Below are 23,696 nucleotides of genomic sequence, written 5' to 3'. Positions count from 1 at the left end.
CGCTCATCGGTATCTTACAGCGCTCATCAGTATCTTTCTTACAGCTCTCATCAGTATCTTTCTTACAGCTCTCATCAGTATCTTACAGCTCTCATCGGTATCTTACGGCGCTCATCGGTATCTTACGGCGCTCATCGGTATCTTACGGTGCTCATCTGTATCTTTCTTACAGCTCTCATCAGTAGCTTACAGCTCTCATCAGTATCTTACAGCTCTCATCGGTGTCTTACAGCTCTCATCAGTTTCTTACAGCGCTCATCGGTATCTTACAGCTCTCATCGGTGTTACAGCTCTCATCGGTGTCTTACAGCTCTCATCTGTGTCTTACAGGTCCTTTGCCTCCTTATGTAGGCTTATTCATATTTTACTCTTTCTGTTGCAATAGTAAATGGTATATTTCCCTTAATTTCTCTTTCTGATCTTTTGTTGTTAGTGTATAGGAATGCAAGAGATTTCTTGCATTAATTTTGTATCCTGCAACTTTTCCAAATTCATTGATTAGCTCTAGTAATTTTCTGGTAGTATCGTTTGGGTTTTCTCTGTATAGTATTGTGTCATGGGTACAAGCAGTGATAGTTTCAACTGTCCTTTTCCACTTTGTATTCCTTTTATTCTTTCCCTTCTGACTGCCATGGCTAGGGCTTCCAAAACTATGCTGATAATAGTTTAGAGAATAGGCACCCTTGTCTCGTTCGTGATCTTAGAGGAAAATTTTTCAGTTTTTCACCATTGAGAATAATGGTTGCTGCGGATTTGTCATATATGGCTTTTATTATGTTGAGGTAGATTTCCTCTTTGCCCACTTTCTGAGAGTTTTTATTACAAATGAGTTCGAATTTTGTAAAGAGATTTTATCCATCAGTAGATGAAATGGAAAAATAAGTTGTGATACACATAGACAATGGACTATTGTGCAATCTGCAGAGATATGGATAGACCTGGAGACTGCCATACTCAGTGAGGTAAGGGAAAAAGAATACTGTATAATATCACTTACATGTGAGAACTAGAGAAATGGTAACAGATGAACTTATCTGCAAAGCAGAAATAGAGACAGATATAGAGAATGTATGTATGGACACCAGGGGGAAAAGGAGGGTGGGATTAACGGGGAGATTGTGATTGACATATATACACTACTGTGCATAAGACAGATAGCTAATGCAATCTGACTGTAGAGTACAGGGAGCTCTGCTCAGTGCTCTGTGGTGACCTAAATGGGAAGGAAATCCGACAAAGAAGGAACATATGTACACATATGGCTGATTTGCTTTGCTATAAAATAGAAACGGATGCATTGTAAAGCAACTGAACTCCAATAAAAATTAAATTAAAAAATGAAATAACACCGATATGCTTAAAAAAAACAAACAAACCTAAACAAAACTCAAGCCCCTCTCTCCCTGGGCTTATCACCAGAGCTCCCCCTAGACAGATGACTCTTTACGGTGTCTGGAGACAAGTTTCTGTGGTCTCCCCTGAGTCTCCCTAGCGCACACTTCTATGTTACTCAGGTGCTTATGGGGGTCTGCTGCCTGTCCGTGAGTGAAGCCTGGGACTGAGTGAGTGAAGCTCCAGGACTGGCCAAGTGCACAGCAGACCCATGCTGTGTGCTGAGACCATGGGCCTGGATGAGGTGCTGTGGGCTTCTCTGGACTCTGCCACCAGGCGTCCCTTCACAGAGTAACACGTCACCGACCTCTGCTGAGGAGTTCTCTGAGAAGGGCTGACAACAAGGGTAGTCCTAACAGACCCCGAACTGGGAAATCACAAATGCTGCGAGATGCATTCTGCATCACAATGTCTTGGACCAGCTCCTCCAATGAAGAGGGACAGAAGCCAGGCAGAAGGCTATGCACTGCCCCCAACACATCCAGGAGACTTTGTGCTCTGCTAATGGGGAGGATGCAGTTGGGAAAACTGAGTTTTTTGGGGGCAGGAAGTCACTCATTGCACCTGCTTGGGATCCAAACTCCAGAGTGGGGCCCTGCTGTGCGGAGAAGATGCTTGTGTGTCTTGGTTTGAGTAAGACGTCTGAATTTTCCTAAGAAACATTCCCCAAAGGCTCAGAGACAACACACAGAAGGAGCTACAAGGTCTGCCAGGGCAAGACACTGGATGGAGGCCTCCCTTCCTTCCTGTCCTTCCTTCCTGGAGGACAGAGGAGGGGTTTTACTGCCTGGGGTCTAGGAGGCTAGGGCAGGGAGCTGGGTTCACTCAGCTCCTCTGGGAAGCCACATTGTTAGGGGCTGACCTCGAGCTGGACACAAAATGTGCTCTCTGCCCTGTTCCTGACCTCTGCTGGAGGGAAAGGCACTAAAAAATGGAAAGGAAACAGCCTTCCCAAGGCTCTGCAGACAGACGGACACTGAAGGGATTGTGATCTTGTTCACTGGTGGATGAGGGGACTCCTGCCACATCTAAGAGAAAGTTCCAGCTGCTGGCCTGGGCCTGTGATGGCAAGTATGTTCAAACTCCAGGGCCAGCCCTAGAGACACAGACCTCCGCCCCGCCCCCACTGCCCCCACCCCCTGCCACTTTCTGCTGACACACTTTTCTTCTCCCATGTCTGGTCTATCTCTTACAAACTCCCAGAGGAAAGGTGTTTGCAGGTGAAGGAGGGCTGCATTCTCCTCTGCAGTGGGGCTGCAGGAAGCAGACCTGGGCTGATTTGACTTCACTGTCCTGGGCTGTGTGGCCTCTGAGTCCCCTCACTCACCTGGAGAAGGGACATCATACTCAACAAACATGCCAGGATGGTGCTGACGGTCAAATTGAACCATTTGTGGGGAAGTGTATAGGTAGTGCCAGTGGTAAAGAACCCGCCTGCCAATGCAGGTATATGTAAGAGACACAGGTGTGATACTGGGTTCAATACCTCCTGCCCCTGGAGGAGGGCACGGCAACCCACTCCAGTATTCTTGACTGGAAAGCTCCATGGACAGAGGAGCCTGGCGGGCTACAGTCCATAGGGTCGCAAAGTCAGACATGCCTGATGCAACTTAGCATGCACGCACATACTTTCCACAGGGCTTCCCTGGGGATTCAGATGGAATCTGCCTGCAATGCAGGAGACCTGGGTTCGATCCCTGAGTCGGGAAGATCCCCTGGGGAAGGAAATGGCTACTCACTCCAGTATTCTTGCCTGGAGAATTCCATATATATAGTGAAAATGGTCTCCCACACAGGCACACATTATGGGCACTATTCTGAAGAAACAGGAGTGAGAAGCTTTGGAAGACCAACCTGACTGAAGGAAATCTAAGGGGATATACAGAGCAAAACAGAGAAAAACGTGGGCTGCAGGAAAAGACTGAACACAAGAAGAGGGGAGAGGTGGAGGCAGGGGCTGAGGGAGAGAACCCGGAGCTCGGCTGCACTGGGCTCCGTCTGCGTCTCCCCCTTTATCTCCACACTCTGGTGTCTCTGCACCCACTGAGCAGAGAAGCACCAGTGCACGAGGGGCGTCCCCAGCCCCAGCCCCAGCTCTGCACACCGCGCCCTCTGCCAGCCCTGCTGCTCCTCACAAGGCTCCAGGAGGCAGGGCCCCGTGTCACGTGCCCTGTTCTGCCCCCGCCTTCTGAGGACTGGAGGCAGCGATGGGCCTTCCATCTCAGAGGGCCCCTACTCCCCAAGGTCCCCTTGCAGCAGGCTTGTGCCCTGGCCCCAGCCACCCACCTGCTCGCTACTCGGCCCCGCCCCCACCCAGGCCATCCCTGTGTCTGCTTGAGTCCACAGCAGACAGCACAAGGCCATTTCCAGCTCGGCACTGCAGACATGGTCCGGAGGAGCTGCCCTTTCTCCGCAGGCTTCTGGAGCAAAGCAATCCTTAAGCCAACTGCATATACATTCTGAAATCAGTGCTTTTCACTTAGAGAGGGTCCATCGATAGGCAGTTGATACATGAGTGAGTGATGCATGTATGAAATAGTCAATGTAAACATTTACTGATGGAATGGCTTGGTGAGAGCTCAGTGAATAAAGAAATAAGACCTCCTTCCAGGGCTGACACGGTAGTGGCTACAAGACAAATAGAACAGGGGAAGGACACAGAGAGTGACGTGGGGCGAGGGCCCCAGAGATGCGCCTGGTGAAGGGACATGGGGCAGGGTGGGGGCAGCGAGAATGGGAGGGCCTGCTGGAGAGGGAGGGGGAGGCAGGAGGACGCAGGACCCGCCCAGAGCACTGGGACCCAGGCAGAGACGAAGCCACCAGAGGCCTTAAGAAAAGTCACGATCCTCCTCCTGTTGTGACGGGTGTGGCCCTAGCAGAGGTGTGCAGAGCAACCCAGCGGGGAGGCGTGGGGCAGAGGCAGGGCCCAGTGAGGAGGCCATGGCAACGGGAGTCATCCCTGGGACTCAGGAGAGCCTGGCCCAGAGCACTGGGGGGAAGGGGGCCGGGGCAGCGCTGGATTTGGATCAGGACTCACGGGCAAGTGGGATGGAAAGTGTAGGCTGGAGAGGGCCCTGCGCATCTGAGACCTTGTCCCCGTCATCCCGTTCTGGGCCTCTCCCTTTCTGAGCCTCGTCTCAGGCACAAGGCAAACCGAGGGACCACTCCTCCCTGCTGAGCCCCTCCCCACTCACCTCCTTCCCTTTTCAGCCCAGCACTTCAGGAAGCTCATCCGCCAAGCCCGGCACGTGTGAAGTGCTGCTGACATGCCAGCTATAGTCAAAGGTCTTTAGTTATTATGAAAAATAACTTCTAAAATGCATTCAAATATCATCCACTTCTCCAGAAACAAATTAACCACCGCCATGAGCAGTGTGATAGGAAACAGAGGGGACCTCACAGGAGGAGGCCAGAAGGGTGACAAGCAATGACTTCAAGGTAAGCATCACTTGGGCCTCAGCACCTTCTGGATGCTCATTCCAGCAGGCAAAAACCATCAGTCCCAACAGGAAAGGAGACTGGACCTGAGACCGCTGGCTGCGTGGCCTGACCTCCCAGGGCCGTGCCCCTGCTCCCCGCAGATTCCCTGGACCAGGGCCACCAGGGCCGCGGCAGGCCTTCCCTCTGCTCTGGCCCGGGAAGCAGAGCGAGTCAGGACCACACCCGCCGGAGCAGAGAATACCCCAGTTCTTGATGAAACGTGTCTTTGGGAGTCTAGCCAGCAGAATTTTATAATGTCCTATAACACTCTAATTACCTAATTCTCATGATGATCCAGAAAATGTAGCTATTTCCATTAAATTCCCAACATTCGCAAATATCCTTTTTTTTTTTTTAAACAAACTACTGTGTTCTTCAGTGTACATTAGACTGAGATATTACAGTAATGAATATCAATTCATGTTTCCAAGTGCAGGGCTGTGCACAAGGCAGCTGTTCAAAAATACTTATTGAAACACAGGCATGTATTTCATAGAAAGTTCCATCTTGGGTTATACTAATAACCAATCATAACACAAGTCTCCCTCATCTCTCAGCGTAATAGTTAACATCACAAGTTATTTTCATCTCAAGGCAATAAACTGGAGATAATGTACAAATGCACTGTCATGTCGGATTATATGGAGCTGAGCATAATGAAAGCCATAATTCAAATAATATAGGAAGCAAGAAAGCTTGAATAACCAAAATATTTGTTGAATTACTCCCACTTATAAAAAGATTCACAGTTGTAATTATCATAAAAGCAGGTGTATAATAACTGGATACTGGCTGCATAAATTAATGGCTAGCTGTTTATTCCACGTTTGTAGATGATGACAGCTAAAATTAGACACAGCACTGTTTAGCAGACTTCTACAAGTTAGTACTTTTAATCAATGGACAGAGGTTAGAAAGTGAAATAAAGCTCTCATTAAACCACCAAGGGTCACACAAATGAGATGTCGACCACTCCTGGGGTTATTTCTCGCTTTAATAGGTGAACTGGGTCACCTGAGTAAGGACCACAGCTCTGTACTAGTCTCTTCTCCTCAAGCAGGGGCTCCCAGGGGATGACAAGTGTCCCCTCCGCAACCCCCCGAAGGTGTGAGCTAATAAATGGGGTATTTCAGGTTTGTGCCCAGAGGGGAAAATGCCACCCAGATAAGGAGGCATCCATTAACAGAATAAGCCTGCCTCAGCGGCTTGGCCCCTTTTCATAATTGATGTCTCTAGCAATAAAGTTTGATTTTAAAATATAATCTGCCTCTTGGTTTATGCAAGAGTTGGTGGAGGGGGGTGGTGTTCAGCCCCTCTGGTTCCTCCACTCCCCAGGGTACTATCCAGCTCTCTCCTCCATTCTGCGGAGCAGTCTGCACACCTAAGAAAACAAGGCTCAAAAGTGGAGTAACCTGCCAAGGTCATGTTCCCAGCAATAACAGAGCTGCTGGGACCTGAATCCAGGAAGCACCTCCAGGGTCCTTGCTCTGACCTCCACTCTGCGTGCCTGGGGCGGCTGTTTGGATCCTGCCCATTTTGCAGTACTTCCCTGGTGGCTCAGACAGTAAAGAGTCTGCCTACAATGCAGGAAACCCAGGTTCAATCCCTGGGTCAGGAAAATCTCCTGGAGAAGGAAATTGCAACCCACTCCAGTATTCATGCCTAGAAAATTCCATAGACGGAGAAGCCTGGTAGGCTACAGTCCATGGGGTCACAAAGAGTCGGACACGACTTCACTTTTCTTTCTTTCATTTTGCAGAGGAGGAAACCAAGGACCAGCAGTGAGCCGAAGGATATCCACCCAGCTGTGTCCCCCACCCACGATCTGAACCCATGCTGATCCCAGGGCAGCCTCAGGGTAGAAATATCTGCAAACAGTAGGAAGGCAAGCCAGCTCGGTCAGCCTCTAAGACTTACTCTGTCTCAAACACAGACTAGCAGGCAGGAATGCCGGCCCCTGGAAAGGGGCAGGGCGAGGGGTCACACCAGCCTGGAGTGAGGTGCGGGGAGGACAGTTTAGACCCCAAAGATGGAAGAGGGAGAAAGATCCTACCCAGAACAAGTTGTTCCTCTGGTGATTCGTGTGAAACTTCCTGGTTCCCAGTGAGAAGAAGTGGGACCTGCTCATTTCTCGTCACACTGGGTTGGCCAAAAAGTTCATTCAGACTTTTTTGCAAGATGTTATGGAAAAACCTGAACAAACATTTTGCCCAATCCAATAAATTACTTTAGGCCTCAGCTAACGGTGCAGGAGGATAGTAATTTTTCAATGGAAGAATCTCTCCAGATTTGTTAAAAAATAAAACCATATTGAGTAGAAACACTGCTCTCACATCTGATCGGTCCAAATTCTGGGCACACAGATGGGTAAGGTAGAGGTCTATGCGGTGTTGGTTCTCAAAGTGGGGTTCATCTGGGAACTTGGTGAACCTTGAGTTCTCAGGCCCCACCCCAGAACTACTGAATCAGAAACCCTCAAGGTGGAGCCAAGGTAATCATGTTTTCACAAGCCCTTCTGGGGTGATTCTGAGGCTCACTCAAACTTGAAAAATACTGACTTGGCATGGGGTGCCCTAAGGTATACATCATTCCTGTCTGAACATCCCGCATAATGAAAACTTCACTCAAGGCACTGCGACAAGAGGTGAAGAGCTGAGGCAGTGAGCAGTTCCACTTCCTTCTGCAAATGACACACGGCTTCACCCATCTCCCTGATCTTTCTGCTGACTGGCTTGGACAAGGACGCCGTGCATTTCTCTCACTGGCTCAAACACCTCTGGGAAAACATTCTTGAAAAGTACTTTTAGAAAAAACAAAGACTCAAATCACGAATGTATAATGGCATAACAAATTCTACGACAAACAGTACATTTTTTAAAGTTTCAGATGACCTGGAAGATGGCTGAAAGTACTTTGCCTTTAAGATCCAAATAAATCAATACAGTTGCCCCCCAGTCTCCATGGAGGATGGACTCCAGGACCGCCTCAGACACCAAAACACTCAGGGGCTGAAGTCTGAACTATAGGCATATAACTTGCGCACATTCCCCTGTGTACCTTAAGTCATCTCTAGATGACATAACATGCTAATCACTCATTCGTGTCTGACTCTGCAGCCCAGGGACGGTAGCCCACCAGGCTTCACTGTCCATGGGATTTCCCAGGCAAGAACACTGGAGTGGGTTACCATGCCCTCCTTCAGGGGATCTTTAGATGACATAATAATAAAACGTAAATGCTATGCAAACAGTTGCCAGCAAATGGAAACTTTGCTTTGTGAAAGTTCCTGGAATTTTTTTTTTTCTATTTTTGATCCACAATTGGTTGAATCTGAGGATGGGGAACACACAGATAGGAAGGGGTGACTGTACCGAATTTTTAATACTACTTGATAAGAAAAAAGTGTTTAAAAATATGAAAACCTAAGGATTCCCATTTTCCTATAAACTAGTCATGTCCTTGAAAATAATCCTTTCCTCCTGATTCAGGATATTCATGTTAGCAGCAGTTGCACATAAATAAGGCTTTCCAAATAAACATCTTATCTTTATATGGAAGGAAGTTCAGGAAGAAGGAATTGACGTTCTTCCCCAAAGATGACAATGCATATTTGGGTTCCTTTCCCAGAAATTAGTAAATAACAAAATACCTCTCATTTAAAAAGAAGAAAAAAGTGTGTTCATAGCAAATGCTGAAATCGAATCCATATGCCACTCACATGCTTGAGAAAGGAGATGGCTGCTGTGAGCCAAATTCTCCACTCATTCTAGGCCAAATAAAACAGATTTCAGTTAAAACAAAAAAAAAGCTTTTCTTGCCTCAGAGAGAGCTCTGTTCATCCTGCAGGGTCTATAAGCACTATTTATTTTTCATTCAGAATTCCCGCTTCTCTGCTTCATACACATTTTCCCCCTCAGGTCGACTTTACCCACTCTGTATAAGTACATTAAAATCTGAAAAACATAACACCTTCTCTGGATGGAACAAATTTTTAAAATGTTGAGGCCGCATAGCTAAGGAAACCATAAACGAAATGAAAAGACAATCTATGTACTGGGAGAAAATATTTGCAAATGATGCAACCAGCAAGGGGTTAATTTCCAAACTATACCAACAGCTTCTACAATTCAGTAACAAAAAGACAACTAACCCAATTGAAAAATGGGCAGAAGACCTAAATAGACATCTCTCCAAAGATGAGATGTACATGAAAAGATGCTCAACATTGTTAATTAGTAGAGAAATACAAATCCAAACTGCAGTGAGGAATCACCTCACACCAGTCAGCATAGCCACCATTAAAAAGTCTACCAACAATAAATGCTGGAAAGGGTGCGGAGAAAAGGGAGCCTGGAAGTTGGTGCAGACATTATGGAGAGCAGAATGGAGGTTCCTTAAGAAACTAAACGTAGAGCTTGCATATTATCTAGCAACCCCCATCTGGGGTGCGGATCCAGAGAAAACTATATTAAAAAAGGCATGCACCCCAGAGTTCACTGGAGCACTGCTTACAATAGCCAAAGCATGGAAACAACCTGAATGTCGATAATGAAAAACGGATAATGACGATGTGGTGCACACACACAGCGGAGTACCATCAGCCATAGAAAGAGTGAGACAGTGCCATCTGCAGCAGCATGGCTGGCCTAGACAGTGCCACACTGAGTGAAGGGAGTCACGAGGAGAAAGACACACCACAGGACATCATGTTTACGTAGAATCTAAAATGCAACACAGATGAACACAGCTACAAAGCAGAATCGGATCCACAGGCATGGAGACAGATGTGCGGTTCCCAGGCAGAGGGGCTGGGGAAGGGAAGGATTGGGAGTTGGGATTAGCAAATATAGGCCAGTATATATAGGACAGATAAACAATAAGGTCCTACTGTACAGCACAAGAAACTATATTCAATATAGAAAATGAACCTCTGGTTACCAGGGGCAAGGATCAGGGGAGGGATGGTTAGGGAGTTTGGGATTGACATGTACACATTGCTATATTTAAAATGGGTACCCATATATAGGTCTTTAGTTTCTTTAGGTAGATATATTCCTAAGTATTTTATTCTTTTCGTTGCAATGGTAAATGGAATTGTTTCCTTAATTTCTTTTCTACTTTCTCATTATTCGTGTATAGGAATGCAAGGGATTTCTGTGTGTTGATTTTATATCCTGCAACTTTACTATATTCATTGATGATCTCTAGTAATTTTCTGGTGGAGTCTTTAGGGTTTTCCATGTAGAGGATCATGTCATCTGCAAACAGTGATAGTTTTACTTCTTCTTTTCCAATTTGGATTCCTTTTATTTCTTTTTCTGCTCTGATTGCTGTGGCCAAAACTTCCAGAACTATGTTGAATAGTAGCGGTGAAAGTGGACACCCTTGTCTTGTTCCTGACTTTAGGGGAAATGCTTTCAATTTTTCACCATTGAGGATAATGTTTGCTGTGGGTTTGTCATAGATAGCTTTTATTATGTTGAGGTATGTTCCTTCTATTCCTGCTTTCTGGAGAGTTTTTATCATAAATGGATGTTGAATTTTGTCAAAGGCCTTCTCTGCATCTATTGAGATAATCATATGGTTTTTATTTTTCAATTTGTAAATGTGGTGAATTACATTGATTGATTTGCGGATATTGAAGAATCCTTGCATCCCTGGAATAAAGCCCACTTGGTCATGGTGTATGATCTTTTTAATGTGTTGTTGGATTCTGATTGCTAGAATTTTGTTGAGGATTTTTGCATCTATGTTCATCAGTGATATTGGCCTGTAGTTTTCTTTTTTGTGACATCTTTGTCAGGTTTTGGTATTAGGGTGATGGTGGCCTCATAGAATGAGTTTGGAAGTTTACCTTCCTCTGCAATTTTCTGGAAGAGTTTGAGGAGGATAGGTGTTAGCTCTTCTCGAAATTTTTGGTAGAATTCAGCTGTGAAGCCGTCTGGACCTGGGCTTTTGTTTGCTGGAAGATTTCTGATTACAGTATCAATTTCCGTGCTTGTGATGGGTCTGTTAAGATTTTCTATTTCTTCCTGGTTCAGTTTTGGAAAATTGTACTTTTCTAGGAATTTGTCCATTTCTTCCACGTTGTCCATTTTATTGGCATACAACTGCTGATAGTAGTCTCTTATGATCCTTTGTATTTCTGTGTTGTCTGTTGTGATCTCTCCATTTTCATTTCTAATTTTATTTATTTGATTTTTCTCTTTTTGCTTCTTGATGAGTCTGGCTAATGGTTTGTCAATTTTATTTATCCTTTCAAAGAACCAGCTTTTGGCTTTGTTGATTTTTGCTATGGTCTCTTTTGTTTCTTTTGCATTTATTTCTGCCCTAAAGAAACTAAAGACCTATATATAGAAAACTATAAAACACTGATGAAAGAAATCAAAGAGGACACTAATAGATGGAGAAATATACCATGTTCATGGATCGGAAGAATCAATATAGTGAAAATGAGTATACTACCCAAAGCAATTTACAAATTCAATGCAATCCCTGTCAAGCTACCAGCCACATTTTCACAGAACTAGAACAAATAATTTCAAGATTTGTATGGAAATACAAAAACCTCGAATAGCCAAAGCAATCTTGAGAAAGAAGAATGGAATGGGAGGAATCAACTTGCCTGACTTCAGGCTCTACTACAAAGCCACAGTCATCAAGACAGTATGGTACTGACACAAAGACAGACATATAGATCAATGGAACAAAATAGAAAGCCCAGAAATAAATCCACACACATATGGACACCTTATCTTTGACAAAGGAGGCAAGAATATACAATGGAGTAAAGACAATCTCTTTAACAAGTGGTTCTGGGAAAACTGGTCAACCACTTGTAAAAGAATGAAACTAGATCACTTTCTAACACCGCACACAAAAATAAACTCAAAATGGATTAAAGATCTAAATGTAAGATCAGAAACTATAAAACTCCTAGAGGAGAATATAGGCAAAACACTCTCAGAAATAAATCACAGCAGGATCCTCTATGATCCACCTCCCAGAATTCTGGAAATAAAAGCAAAAATAAACAAATGGGATCTAATTAAAATTAAAAGCTTCTGCACAACAAAGGAAACTATAAGCAAGGTGAAAAGACAGCCTTCACAATGGGAGAAAATAATAGCAAATGAAGCAACTGACAAACAACTAATCTCAAAAATATACAAGCAACTTATGCAGCTCAACTCCAGAAAATAAACGACCCAATCAAAAAATGGGCCAAAGAACTAAATAGACATTTCTCCAAAGAAGACATACGGATGGCTAACAAACACATGAAAAGATGCTCAACATCACTCATTATTAGAGAAATGCAAATCAAAACCACAATGAGGTACCACTTCACACCAGTCAGAATGGCTGCGATCCAAAAATCTGCAAGCAATAAATGCTGGAGAGGGTGTGGAGAAAGGAACCCTCCTACACTGTTGGTGGGAATGCAAACTAGTACAGCCACTATGGAGAACAGTGTGGAGATTCCTTAAAAATTGCAAATAGAACTACCTTATGACCCAGCAATCCCACTGCTGGGCATACACACCGAGGAAACCAGAATTGAAAGAGACACATGTACCCCAATGTTCATCGCAGCACTGTTTATAATAGCCAGGACATGGAAACAACCTAGATGTCCATCAGCAGATGAATGGATAAGAAAGCTGTGGTACATATACACAATGGAGTATTACTCAGCCGTTAAAAAGAATTCATTTGAATCAGTTCTGATGAGATGGATGAAACTGGAGCAAATTATACAGAGTGAAGTAAGCCAGAAAGAAAAACACCAATACAGTATACTAACACATATATATGGAATTTAGGAAGATGGCAATGACGACCCTGTATGCAAGACAGGAAAAGACACAGATGTGTATAACGGACTTTTGGACTCAGAGGGAGAGGGAGAGGGTGGGATGATTTGGGAGAATGGGAATTCTAACATGTATACTATCATGTAAGAATTGAATCGCCAGTCCAAGTCTGACGTAGGGTGCAGCATGCTTGGGGCTGGTGCATGGGGATGACCCAGAGAGATGTTGTGGGGAGGGAGGTGGGAGGGGGGGTCATGTTTGGGAACGCATGTAAGAATTAAAGATTTTAAAATTTAAAAATAAATAAATAAAAATGGAAAAAAAATAAAAAAAAATAAAATGGGTACCCAATAAGGATCTATGGTATAACACAAGGAACTCTGCTCAATATTCTATAACAACCTAACTGGAAAGAGAATTTGAAAAACAATAGATACAAGTGTATGTATAACTGAATCACTCTGTATACCTGAACCTAATACAACATTGTTAACTAACTGTACTCCAACATAAAATAAGAAGTAAAAAAGTCTACGGTACTCTTAGTAAATATTTCTTAAGCATTAAAAAACCTGTTATTAAACCATAGTAAAAAATAATATGAAAAATTATATGTATAACTGAGTCACTGCTACACAGCAGAAATTAAATATGCTATAAATCTCCTATAGCTCAATAAAACTAAAAAAATTACTGATGCAGTGTAGCATCTACCTCAGTAACATTAAGCAAATACAATTCTTATTGAAAAAAGGCCATATTATTCTGATACCGGAACTCACATTTTTCACCACTAAGAAATACCCTTCCCAATCAAAAACGACAAGACACCCCCAGAGGTAGGTGGTTGAGAAGTGCTAAATGCTTTAAGAACACTCTGTGTGTTATGAAAAAGTTCAGGATCTAACTCCCCACAAAACAAGGGGTGAAACACACCGCAGAACCCATGGGAAACAGCTCTGCATTCATGAGCCTGCAGTGTTTAGCTGGGCACGTGTACAAAAAAAGAACGTCCTGTTCAGTTTATTTTATCAAAAGACAGTTAAAGTATAATGGATAACACAAAATAAATAGTGGAAAATGTTTAAGAAATAAACGAGTCAAAGTTGTTTTTGTTGTTCAGTTGCCCATTTGTGTCCGACTCTTTGCCATCCCGTGGACTGCAGCACACCAGACTTCCCTGTCTCTCACTACCTCCCAGAATTTGCCCAAGTTCATTGCATCAGTGATGCCATTCAGCCGTCTCACCCTCTAACACCCTCTTTTCCTTCTGTCCCCAATCCCTCCCAGCATCAGGGTCTTTTCTAAAGAGTCAGCTCTTCGCATTAGGTGGCCAAAGTATCGGAGCTTCAGCTTCAGCATCAGTCCTTCTAATGAATGTTCACGATTGATTTCCTTTAGGATGGACTGGTTGGATCTCCTGGCAGTCCAAGGGACTCTCAAGAGTCTTCTCCAACACCACAGTTCAAAAGCATCAATTCTTCAGCGCTCAGCTTTCTTCACAGTCCAACTCTCACATCCACACATGACCACTGGAGAAACCACAGCCTTGACTAGGCTAGCCTTTGTTGGCACTGCTGTTTGTTTTTTTTTTTTTTTTCTGGAATTGCTTTCTCTATAATCCAGCAGATGTTTCCAATTTGATCTCTGGCTCTTCTTCCTTCTCTAAAGCCAGCTTGGACACCTGGAAATTCCTGGTTCACAGAATGCTGAAGCCCAGCATGTGAGATTCTAAGCATGAGATTTTAAGCATGGCCTTACTAGCATGGGAGATGAGTGCGACTGTCCGATGGGTGGCACACTCTTTGGTGCTACCCTTCTCGGGTACTGGGATGAGGTTTGACCTTTTCCAGTCCTGTGGCTACTGCTGGGTCTTCCAGATTCACTGACATAATGAATGCAAGACCTTGATGGCATCATCCTTCAGGAATCTGAATAGTTCTGCTGGAATTTCATCACATCCACTAGATTTATTAACAGCAGTGCTTCTGAAGGCCCACTTAGCACTCCAGAATGCCTGGCTCTGGGGGATGAACTACGCTATCGTGGTACTCTGGTTCATTAAGATCTTTTTATACAGTTCTTCCATGTATACTTTCCACCTCTTCTTGATCTCTTCAGTATCTACTAGGTCGCTGCCATTTTTATCCTTTATTGTGCCCATCTTTGGGCAGAACACTTCCATGGTGTTTGCAATGTTCCTGAAGAGATCGCCAGTCTTTCCCCGTTTGCTGCATTCTTCTATTATTAAGCACTGCTTGTTGAAGAAGGTCTTCCTGTCTCTCCTAGCGACCTCTGTGACTCTGCACTTCACTGGGTGTGCTTCTCCCCCTCTCCTTGCTTTTCGCTTCTCTCTGTTCTGCTGTTTGTAAAGCCTCCTCGGATAACCACTGTGACTCTTGCGTTTCTTTTCCTTTGGGATGGTTTTGTTCATCACCTTCTGTACAATATTACAGACCTTTGTCCATAGTTCTTTAGGCACACTGTTCACGAGATCTCGTCCCTTGAATGTATTCATTACCTCTACTGCGGATTCATAAGGGATTTAAGGCACACCTGGCTGGCCTATTGTTCTTCCCGGTTTTCTTCAGTTTAAGCCTGAATTTTCCTATGAGAAAGTGATGATCTGTGCTCCGGGTAGGCTCCGGATCTTGTTTTTGCTGACTGGACACAGCTTTTCCAACTTCAGGTACAAAGAATATAATCAATTTGATTTTGGTATTGACCATTTGGTGATGTCCATGTGTAAAGTCATCTTCTGTGTTGCTGAAAAAGGGTATTTGCTATGACTAGAGCATTCTCTTGGCAGAATTCAGTTAACCTTTGCCCTGCTTCATTCTGTTCTCCAAGGCCAAACTTGCCTGTTACCCCAAGTGTATCTTGAATTCCTTTTGGATTCCAATCACTGATGATGAATAGAACATCTGTTTTAGGTGTTAGTTCTAGGAGGTCTTCTAGGTCTTCATAGAACTGATAAACTTCAGCTTCTTCACCATCCTAGGGCCATAGACTTGGATTACTGTGATGCTGAATGGCTTGCCTTGGAAATGAACAGAGATCATTCCGGTACTTTTGACGTTGCACCCAAGTACTGTATTTTAGACTCTCTTGCTGATTATAAGGGATACTCTATTTCTTCTATGGGATTCTTGCCCAAAATAGTAGATAAAATGGTCATCTGAATTAAATCTGCCCATTCCCGTTCATTTTAGTTCACTGATTCCTAGGATGTCAATGATTAATCTTACCATCTGCTGCTTGACCACATCCGATTTTCCTTAATTCATTGACCTAACACTCCAGGTTCCTATGCAATACTGTTCTTTGCAGCATCAGGTTTTACTTTCATCACCAGACACATCCATAACTGAGCAGAGTATCTGCTTTGGCCCAGCCACTCATTCTGGGGCTTCATTCATTCTGGGGCTATTGGTAATTCTCCTCCAATCTTCCCCAGTAGCATATTGGACACCTGGGGGACTCATCTTTTGGGCCTTTTATACAACTCATGAAGTTCTCACAGCAAATATACTGGGATGGTTTGCCATTCCCTCCTCCAGTGGATCCTATTTTGATCACAAATCAAAATACTTCATCTAAAATGCACTGTGTTACAGGCTTTTCAGACAGATTTCAAGGGCTATGGCTGGACAAGCCAGTAGATGGGCATGGGGCGTCTCTGAGATCAAGGATAAAGAGCACCCTGGAGGGACTGAGAGAGGTGGCCGGTGAGCAGACAGGCTGATGCACAGATAGACAGGTAACCAGGCCAGGAAGGAAAGGACGTGAGATGTCACGACACTGCCACAGAGCCACTTACATGACCACTAACATGACGCAGGGGTCAAGCTTTCCCTCCGGAAGGTGTAGACCTGGTTTCCAATTCATTCTAAGTAAAGTCAGTTTATGAATAAGCCCCAAAGAACCTGGACCTCAAGACTAGCAGGGTGTGATGTCAAGGACCAGATGAACAGGCATGGGTCAGCCAAGTGACCCCACAGAGTAGGAGGAAAGTGTGAAGACAGTCAGCTCCTGCTGGAGGAGAGCTGGGCTTAAAGGGGCTCCATGTAAATGTACCCATTCATGAGGCGATGCCAGGAACCCTCTCAGCTCAGTGAGGAATCACTCGCCCTTCTCTTTACACTGCCGACCAGCCTGTATCTCAGAGTCTGTGTGGAGCAGGCCTGCTGCTGCCCAGGGGAGCTCAACTTCTGGAAGAGCCCAGAGCACACTGACCATCCTGACCACAGCAGGGTGTCATTCTTCCCACACCCCATCCAAATAATCTTTTTCCATGTCACACTTTAAGCCAGGAAACTTGTCAAATAATGTCCTGACTCCAGGGTGTCATTCTTCCCACACCCCATCCAAATAATCTTTTTCCATGTCACACTTTAAGCCAGGAAACTTGTCAAATAATGTCCTGACTCCTGGGAAGGGAGGGTCTGATATTTCAAATCATGTTTCAAGGCATATCATCAGGCAGATGAAGGAAGAGGCCCAGAGGGAGATGCCAGCTATGAGGACGCAGGCTCTGCCGGTCACCACGGGAGAGGCGTGTGCGAGGTCACTCTGCTCTGAAGGCTCCCCAGAAACAAGGCCTCCCTAAATAGATGTTATGTCATGTAGAAACCAACTTCTAATGCAAACACCTTCTCAGCTTTGCTGTGAACGTAGATTACTTGGGCACCTATATTACATTAATATTATGTGTCATCCCTATCTTAAACACACTTCAGATTCCTTACAGCGCTTGCAATTTTCTCATTAAGCAATCATGTGCTAAATTTCAAAGCTAATGATAAATGCTAATCAACAAGTCTAAGCCTCAGCACAAAAATAGTTTCTGATCTTCCCTAATTGAAGCAATGTAGCACCTCACCTAGACTTCTAAATAAAGCTTACATTTTCACCCTGAGCCATCCTGTTGCTAGAGCCACAAGCTTGAAGGATGCCAGTACACACAGGGGCCTTCCAGAGAACTCACAGGTTCATTTAGCTGATCCGCGCGATGACCTCTCCCTACCTTTTCTGATGTCTTGTCCTGCACAGGTGGCCCTGCGTGGGGCAGGATTGGAGGAGGGGGTGCCCGGCGCTTCTTCAGGTCCGACTTGACTGACACCCCTGAGATGTTGCCAAGAGAGAGGGATGGACCCAGGAGAGCAGGACGTGGATTCACACACGGGGAGTTCGGGGTCGTCAAGCAGCCCTGTCGGAGAAAGAGAAAAATATAAAACCTGCATTACTCCGAGATGCTTCTGGGTGCATGAATGTTCAGAGATGAAAACGGAGCACCCGACACCCACCAGAGCTTCTCCATCATCATTTTCACAGACAAACAATGCTTGAATCACGACAGCAAAGCCCTTCTATTCTCACTCTCCAGGGAAAATGACCACAGACTCCATTACAGGACAGGTTCCTGGTATGAGGTTTATTTTGCTAATCATGAAGGAAACAGCAAGACTGTTTAAAGCTGTATGAGGAATTCTTATCAGTTAGAATCGTGGAAAACTCTCGACCCACCTACAATGATGAATTTGCCTCCTTAAATTTGTGACCTGTCATCAGACCAAGTACTTAGATGCTGAGAAGGGGAAGGAACAGATCAACAGGTGTGTTTCTCCTGGAACGTAGAAGCGGCCCATCTTTGCCGTCTGGAGCAGCATCTCACCCGCCACCTGGAAGAGGCTTAGGTTTCTCCTAACTTTGGGAAGTTTCAAATAATTGGCAGGGTAGTATAAACAGCCTGCTCTGGATATTTCATGTGACCATCAAACGCAGTACTTCACGACAGATCCCTAATTAACTGAAAACAAATTCGACATAACGCCCTAGTGAACTGCTCCCAAGGAGCAACGTCTATATCCAGGGAGCAGACTAAAGGCATATACATGCATTATTATTTTTTTTTTCAGTTTTCCCTCCTGGGTTCTATTTAGTGGAATAATGCAAGTGTTAGGGCAGGGAAGAACATTTAGATAACTAGCAGTCTAATTCCAAAATAAAACCGAAATGGATGCCCATCCCTTACCCTGCTATGCCCTCTGTCCTGCCCTGGCCCTCCCCAGAACCAGTGTCTCCACTCCACGTGGTCCACACTGAGGGCCAACGCAGTGGAGTGGTCAGGCCACAGATGAGGGGGACACACTGCCTGGACTCGTGACTTTGCCACTGATAAGCTGTGTGACCTTGGAGAGGTTTCTTAACTTCTCTCTGCCTCAGTTTATCTCCTGCAAAACTGAGGTCAATAATAGTACCTCCATCCCAGAGAAATGGTGAAAACTAAATGGGCTACAACAGGTGAAAGAGGCTTAGAGAGTTCGAGGCACAAAGCGAGCATCCAGTATGTGCTAGTACGGTCATTATGCATTTGTAGTTTTTTTTTTTCTCCCTCGTTACAGTGTGAGCCCCATGAGGACAGCGATCATTCCCTTTGTGCACTCATAGCCAAGTCCCAGGCTCCCAGCAGCTCCTGGTAACTGGCGGGCCCTTGAGTCCACACGAGCAGGAGTGAGTGGGTGGGGAAATCTGCCCTTACATTTCACATCAGGAACTTGTGGGTGAGCTATCAGCTCACCACATTTGAAACAAATATAGAAAGAAAACTCACCATTTTCAATAGCAGCCCTGTAAGACGTGCCCTCAGCCTATTCTGTTCTTCCAATTACACCATTATTCAGTTTCCTGAGAAGATTTTTGAGACTCAGATTTTCTTGTACTTAAATATTAACATCAAAGGAAAGTTGAATCCCTGCGTCTTATGCCAATTCAAGCTTTCCTGCAAGACGCTATCAAATGCACTGCTCATCAAAAGCTCATAACATCTGCTCAAACGCACTGCTCATCACTGCTCATAACAGATCAGGGACCCACAGGAAAGAGCCCTACACCCAGAAAACAAAACCCAGGCTCCCATAGAAAAATCTAAAGAAAAATGTCAGTGTTTCTTCCAAATCCTCGAGTTCTGCAGACGTCAGATGTGTACTAAGCAGTTGCTAAGTCACATCCGACTTTTTGGTGACCCCATGGACTGCAGTCCGCCAGGTTCCTCCATGGGATTTCCCAGGCAAGAATACTGGAGTGGGTTGCCATTTCCTTCTCCAGGGGATCTTCTTGACCCGGGGACTGAACCCACATCTTCTGCATTGCAGGCAGATTCCTTACCGCTGAGCCACCAGGGAAAATCTCCTACTAAGCAAATGAGCCACTGCAAAATGAACTCTTAAATACTTCATCTGCCTTACATGCACCTCCACTGCAACTGTGAACACAGAAAAAGACAAAATAACTTAAGTGCACTCAACAGTGCCAGGTCTGGATGGTAAATGAAGCAAACCAGAGCAAGGGCTAGGCTGACCCAAGTCTGGAGCTGGGCATGTGTTACACTGAAGGGCTGGCTCGCTCGCATGCCCCCACTGGACGGGGGCTGGCTCGCTCGCATGATCCCCACCCCATTCGAGAGGATACAAACTCATGCTGTGGAGGTTTGCTAAGGCCTGTGAAACACAGCAGAGAACTCTGCCCACTGCCTGCATCTCTGGAGCGTGCCCAGACCCATTGGCATCCCTTAAACATGGAATTTGTGACAGGGTGCCTCGCATTCCCGACCCTAATTGCTTTTCTTCCCTCTTCCCTGTCTATACTGGAACTCCCAGTCCTTCTTGCCTCCGTCCTCACCACAACTATGCCTGCCTGGTAGAAGCCTCAGCACCTCTTTGAACTCACTTCGGTCCCTTCTGTGCCCCGAGCATGTTCCCAGCTCTGTGCAGACACTGTTAAAAGCACTTCACAGCACATCTATTTTATATCTATTTCAGGCTCTTCCTCTGTAACCCTGCTGCCCTTAGAGCACGGGGGCTTCTGAGTCTGTCAACTCTTTCCTGAAGCGGGGGCGCTGCTTCAGCGCCCACCCTGCACACACAGGCAGGAAGGGCTCCATCTTTAAAATGGGGGGCCTTCCACTTACTTCAGAGTTGCTGTCAGCACCTAGTGTGTTTCCGCCATGTTGGCTGTGTCCCAATATGTGGCTGCCCTCTCCTTATCTTTGGTAAGAATGATCTCATCAGGGCCACAGAGAGACGGCCTTGATAGCAGAAAGCTGGAGCCCAGGGCCACCGATCCTGGCCGCCTCCAGTCCTGACACCCGTCACTGATGGGCTTCGCAGTGTCTGTGTCTCTGGAACAGAGCTGAGTTCTGACACAACAGGGTTTTCAGCCAACTCTGTTCTGCAGAGCACACAGGGCTTTCTCCCTAACCCAGACTACCCTTCACACCCCCGGTGTCGGTGTCCCCTGGTTCTTGGTCCATCAAGCCCCCTCTCAACGCTGAAACACAACAACGCTTCTCAACTTTCAATCCAGGGGCGGCCAAAACATCTTGGCTGCCCAGAGGATATTTGTGGTTTAACTCATTTCCTTCTTTCCCCACTCTTGGAATTTGCACACACGATAAAGAAAAAAAAAAATCCACAGAATAATTTGGATAGAAACATTGCTAAGTACTGGATGTCGTTTAGGAGGCTGATTCATATCAGTGTAAAATAAGATGGTAAACCACACTGTGGCCCATGTAGCCTGGGGTCTAGACAGCCTGGTCCACGCCTCCTGTTCCAGTTGTGGGATTTCCTCCTGCTGCTCAGTGGCCAAGTTTCACGGGGAACAGACCACGGCTTGCCTGCAGGAGGGATCTCATTTCCTGCTCTTTCCCAAACTGTTCAATAGCATTAAAAAAAAATATCAAATCCTTTTCTCGTAGGGGAATGAGTCATACCTTCCTAAAAGGTTGGCAGAAAAATTCACAGGTTCTGGGTTTCATAGTCACATCAGATTTTCTTAGTTTTTTCCTCCTGTGATGGAAGCCCAATAAATCATTAAGAAAGAGTAATGGATAATGAAAATGGGAATAAAGCAAACCCAACTGACAGGGCCCACAAGGGGTCTCCTTGTTAAGATGGCTCATTATGTTGACCTCGCAAACAGAGAATAAAATCAGTGATCCTTGAGACTGACCAAATTGCCCAAATGACATTCTGTTTTCTCACTGGTGCCTACCTTCTCAAAGCTACGAGACCACCAGCTACAACCTCCACCAGGAGGTCCAGACCTCCGGCTCCGTGACCACAGGACTCAACTACAGGCTGAAATTTAACCATCCCTTCAGAGAATTTTTCATTGGTGGGGTATAAGAAAGACCCCGTCAGAAATGGAGGACACTGGTTCTCCTTAAGGGCCAGTCACCCTCTCTTTTCCCTCTAATAAATTCCTCTTTTCTTGCCTGACTGCCCGGCTACCTCTCTTTTTCTCTGCATTCACCAACCTTTAGGACCCAGAACTCGTGGGACTTCAGACTGCGGGGTGCACACCTCCTTTGCAGTCACTGGAGGAATGAATTCACACCACCACTGACAGCCTACGAATTTATTACCTTCAGTATAAAATGATAAGATGGGACTTCACTGGGGGTGCTGTGGCTTAGATTTCAAGCTTCCAGTTCAGGGGGCCTTGGTCAGGGAACTAGGTCTTGCATGCAGAAACTAAGAGTCTGCATGCCACAGCTAACATTACACAAGCTGCAACTGAAGACCCCATGTGCCTTCACTGAAGATTGAAGATCCCACATGCTTCAGCTAAGACTCAGTGGAGCCACATACAGAAACAAATACTAAAAAAAATTAAGATGATAATTTGATCCCATCTCACATGCACAGCTGGATGTGGAGGATCGGGAAACAGCTTTGGGATCTGTTGATTTTGCCATAGATATCTAATTTTGAATTAAATACATATGTTTGTTTTTGTTTGAAATGCACTCTGTATTCTAGCGAATCCTGATCGCCTTCCGTTGTTATTGCAGCCAGAACACCACCTGCGGAGGCCTGCAGTGATGGTCCCAATAGGTGAGGGGCAGAGCTAATTCTTAAGGCCAAACCTACAGTCACCCACCCGCCCCTGGGAGCTCATGGCTTCCCAGGATGGCTCGACTGAAAAATAATGCATGGCCGAAAAGTTGAGAATTATGTTTTATTCAGTGGATAAAACTGAGGACTTAAGCCTGGGACACAGCCCTTCTGAGAGCTCTGAGGGACTGCTCTGAAGAGCTAAGGTGGGGGGAGCCAGAATATATAGGGATTTTTGCAACTCGAAACATCAAAAGATTGCCGTTAATTGAGGAAAACCAGACATCACCCTTCTCTTTCTATGGGAAGATGCAAGAGCCTGGCTCACTGAAATCATCCCTTGGACATCCACCTCAGCTACCTGGAGCCAGCTTCCTGTGGAGTTTTCTCACCCTGAGTCTTCTCAGGGTCCGCCCTGGGGGCGGCTGCAGCTTTGCTGGTTCAATGGCAGGGATCCTGTTTCCATCCTGAGCTCCCTCACATCTGGGTGGCTGTAATGTGACGACTTGATGACTTGCAACACCCTTTGTTTTACTGATACACCAGTGACATTTGTTTCACTGACACAAACCCTCTTGGCTTCTCTCTGGGGAGACGCACAAACTCTGGGGGTTTCCCAAGGAGTCGTTCTGAGAAGCTATGAGCTCCCAGGGGCGGGTGGGTGACTGCAGGTTTGGCCTTAAGAATTAGCTCTGCCCCTAACTTATTGGGACCATCACTGCAGGCACAGTGGTCTCCAGGGGCCAGCACTGCCGTGAGAGCTCTCTATAGCCCTGGGGAAGGCTCTGGGAGCGCTGGGTCTCCCTAGAATGATTCTTGGGTTCACAGGGACTGCAAAGAGTAGGTTCTCCTCTTTACTCATTTACTCATAATCCATCGCGCAGGACGCTGAGAGTGCCCAAGGTGAGCATCGCCCTTTCCGTGGGGGCCCCATGTATCCTCTGCTGGGGCTGCTGACGTCACCTGCCTCAGGCAGCTTTACAGGCATCCATGTCGTGGCTGAAACAGGAAGGGAGCCATGAACTCTGACTAGACAATGCTTCTGAGACAAACGGGGCAATGCTGCACTTGAAACATTTCTGTCTAAATTGTTTCAGGGACTTCCCTC

General features: G+C 45.6%; 1 protein-coding gene across 4 annotated transcripts in view; it reads right to left on the bottom strand.

Moving 5' to 3' along the window:
• Positions 1–23,696, bottom strand: part of COBL (cordon-bleu WH2 repeat protein) — a 305,488-nt gene that overhangs the window by 118,313 nt on the left and 163,479 nt on the right. For all 4 annotated transcript variants that reach the window (XM_042248330.1, XM_060414416.1, XM_042248331.1 and 1 more), the window contains one exon: positions 17,716–17,898. In XM_042248330.1, coding sequence (XP_042104264.1) covers positions 17,716–17,898 — 183 coding nt within the window. The remainder of the gene's footprint in view (positions 1–17,715; positions 17,899–23,696) is intronic.

The sequence above is a fragment of the Ovis aries genome, chromosome 4, assembly GCF_016772045.2.
Source record: "Ovis aries strain OAR_USU_Benz2616 breed Rambouillet chromosome 4, ARS-UI_Ramb_v3.0, whole genome shotgun sequence".
In the NCBI taxonomy this organism is placed as follows: Eukaryota; Metazoa; Chordata; class Mammalia; order Artiodactyla; family Bovidae; genus Ovis; species Ovis aries.
Note: the sequence above shows the minus strand (reverse complement) of the source record. Positions and strands in the feature narration are given on the sequence as shown.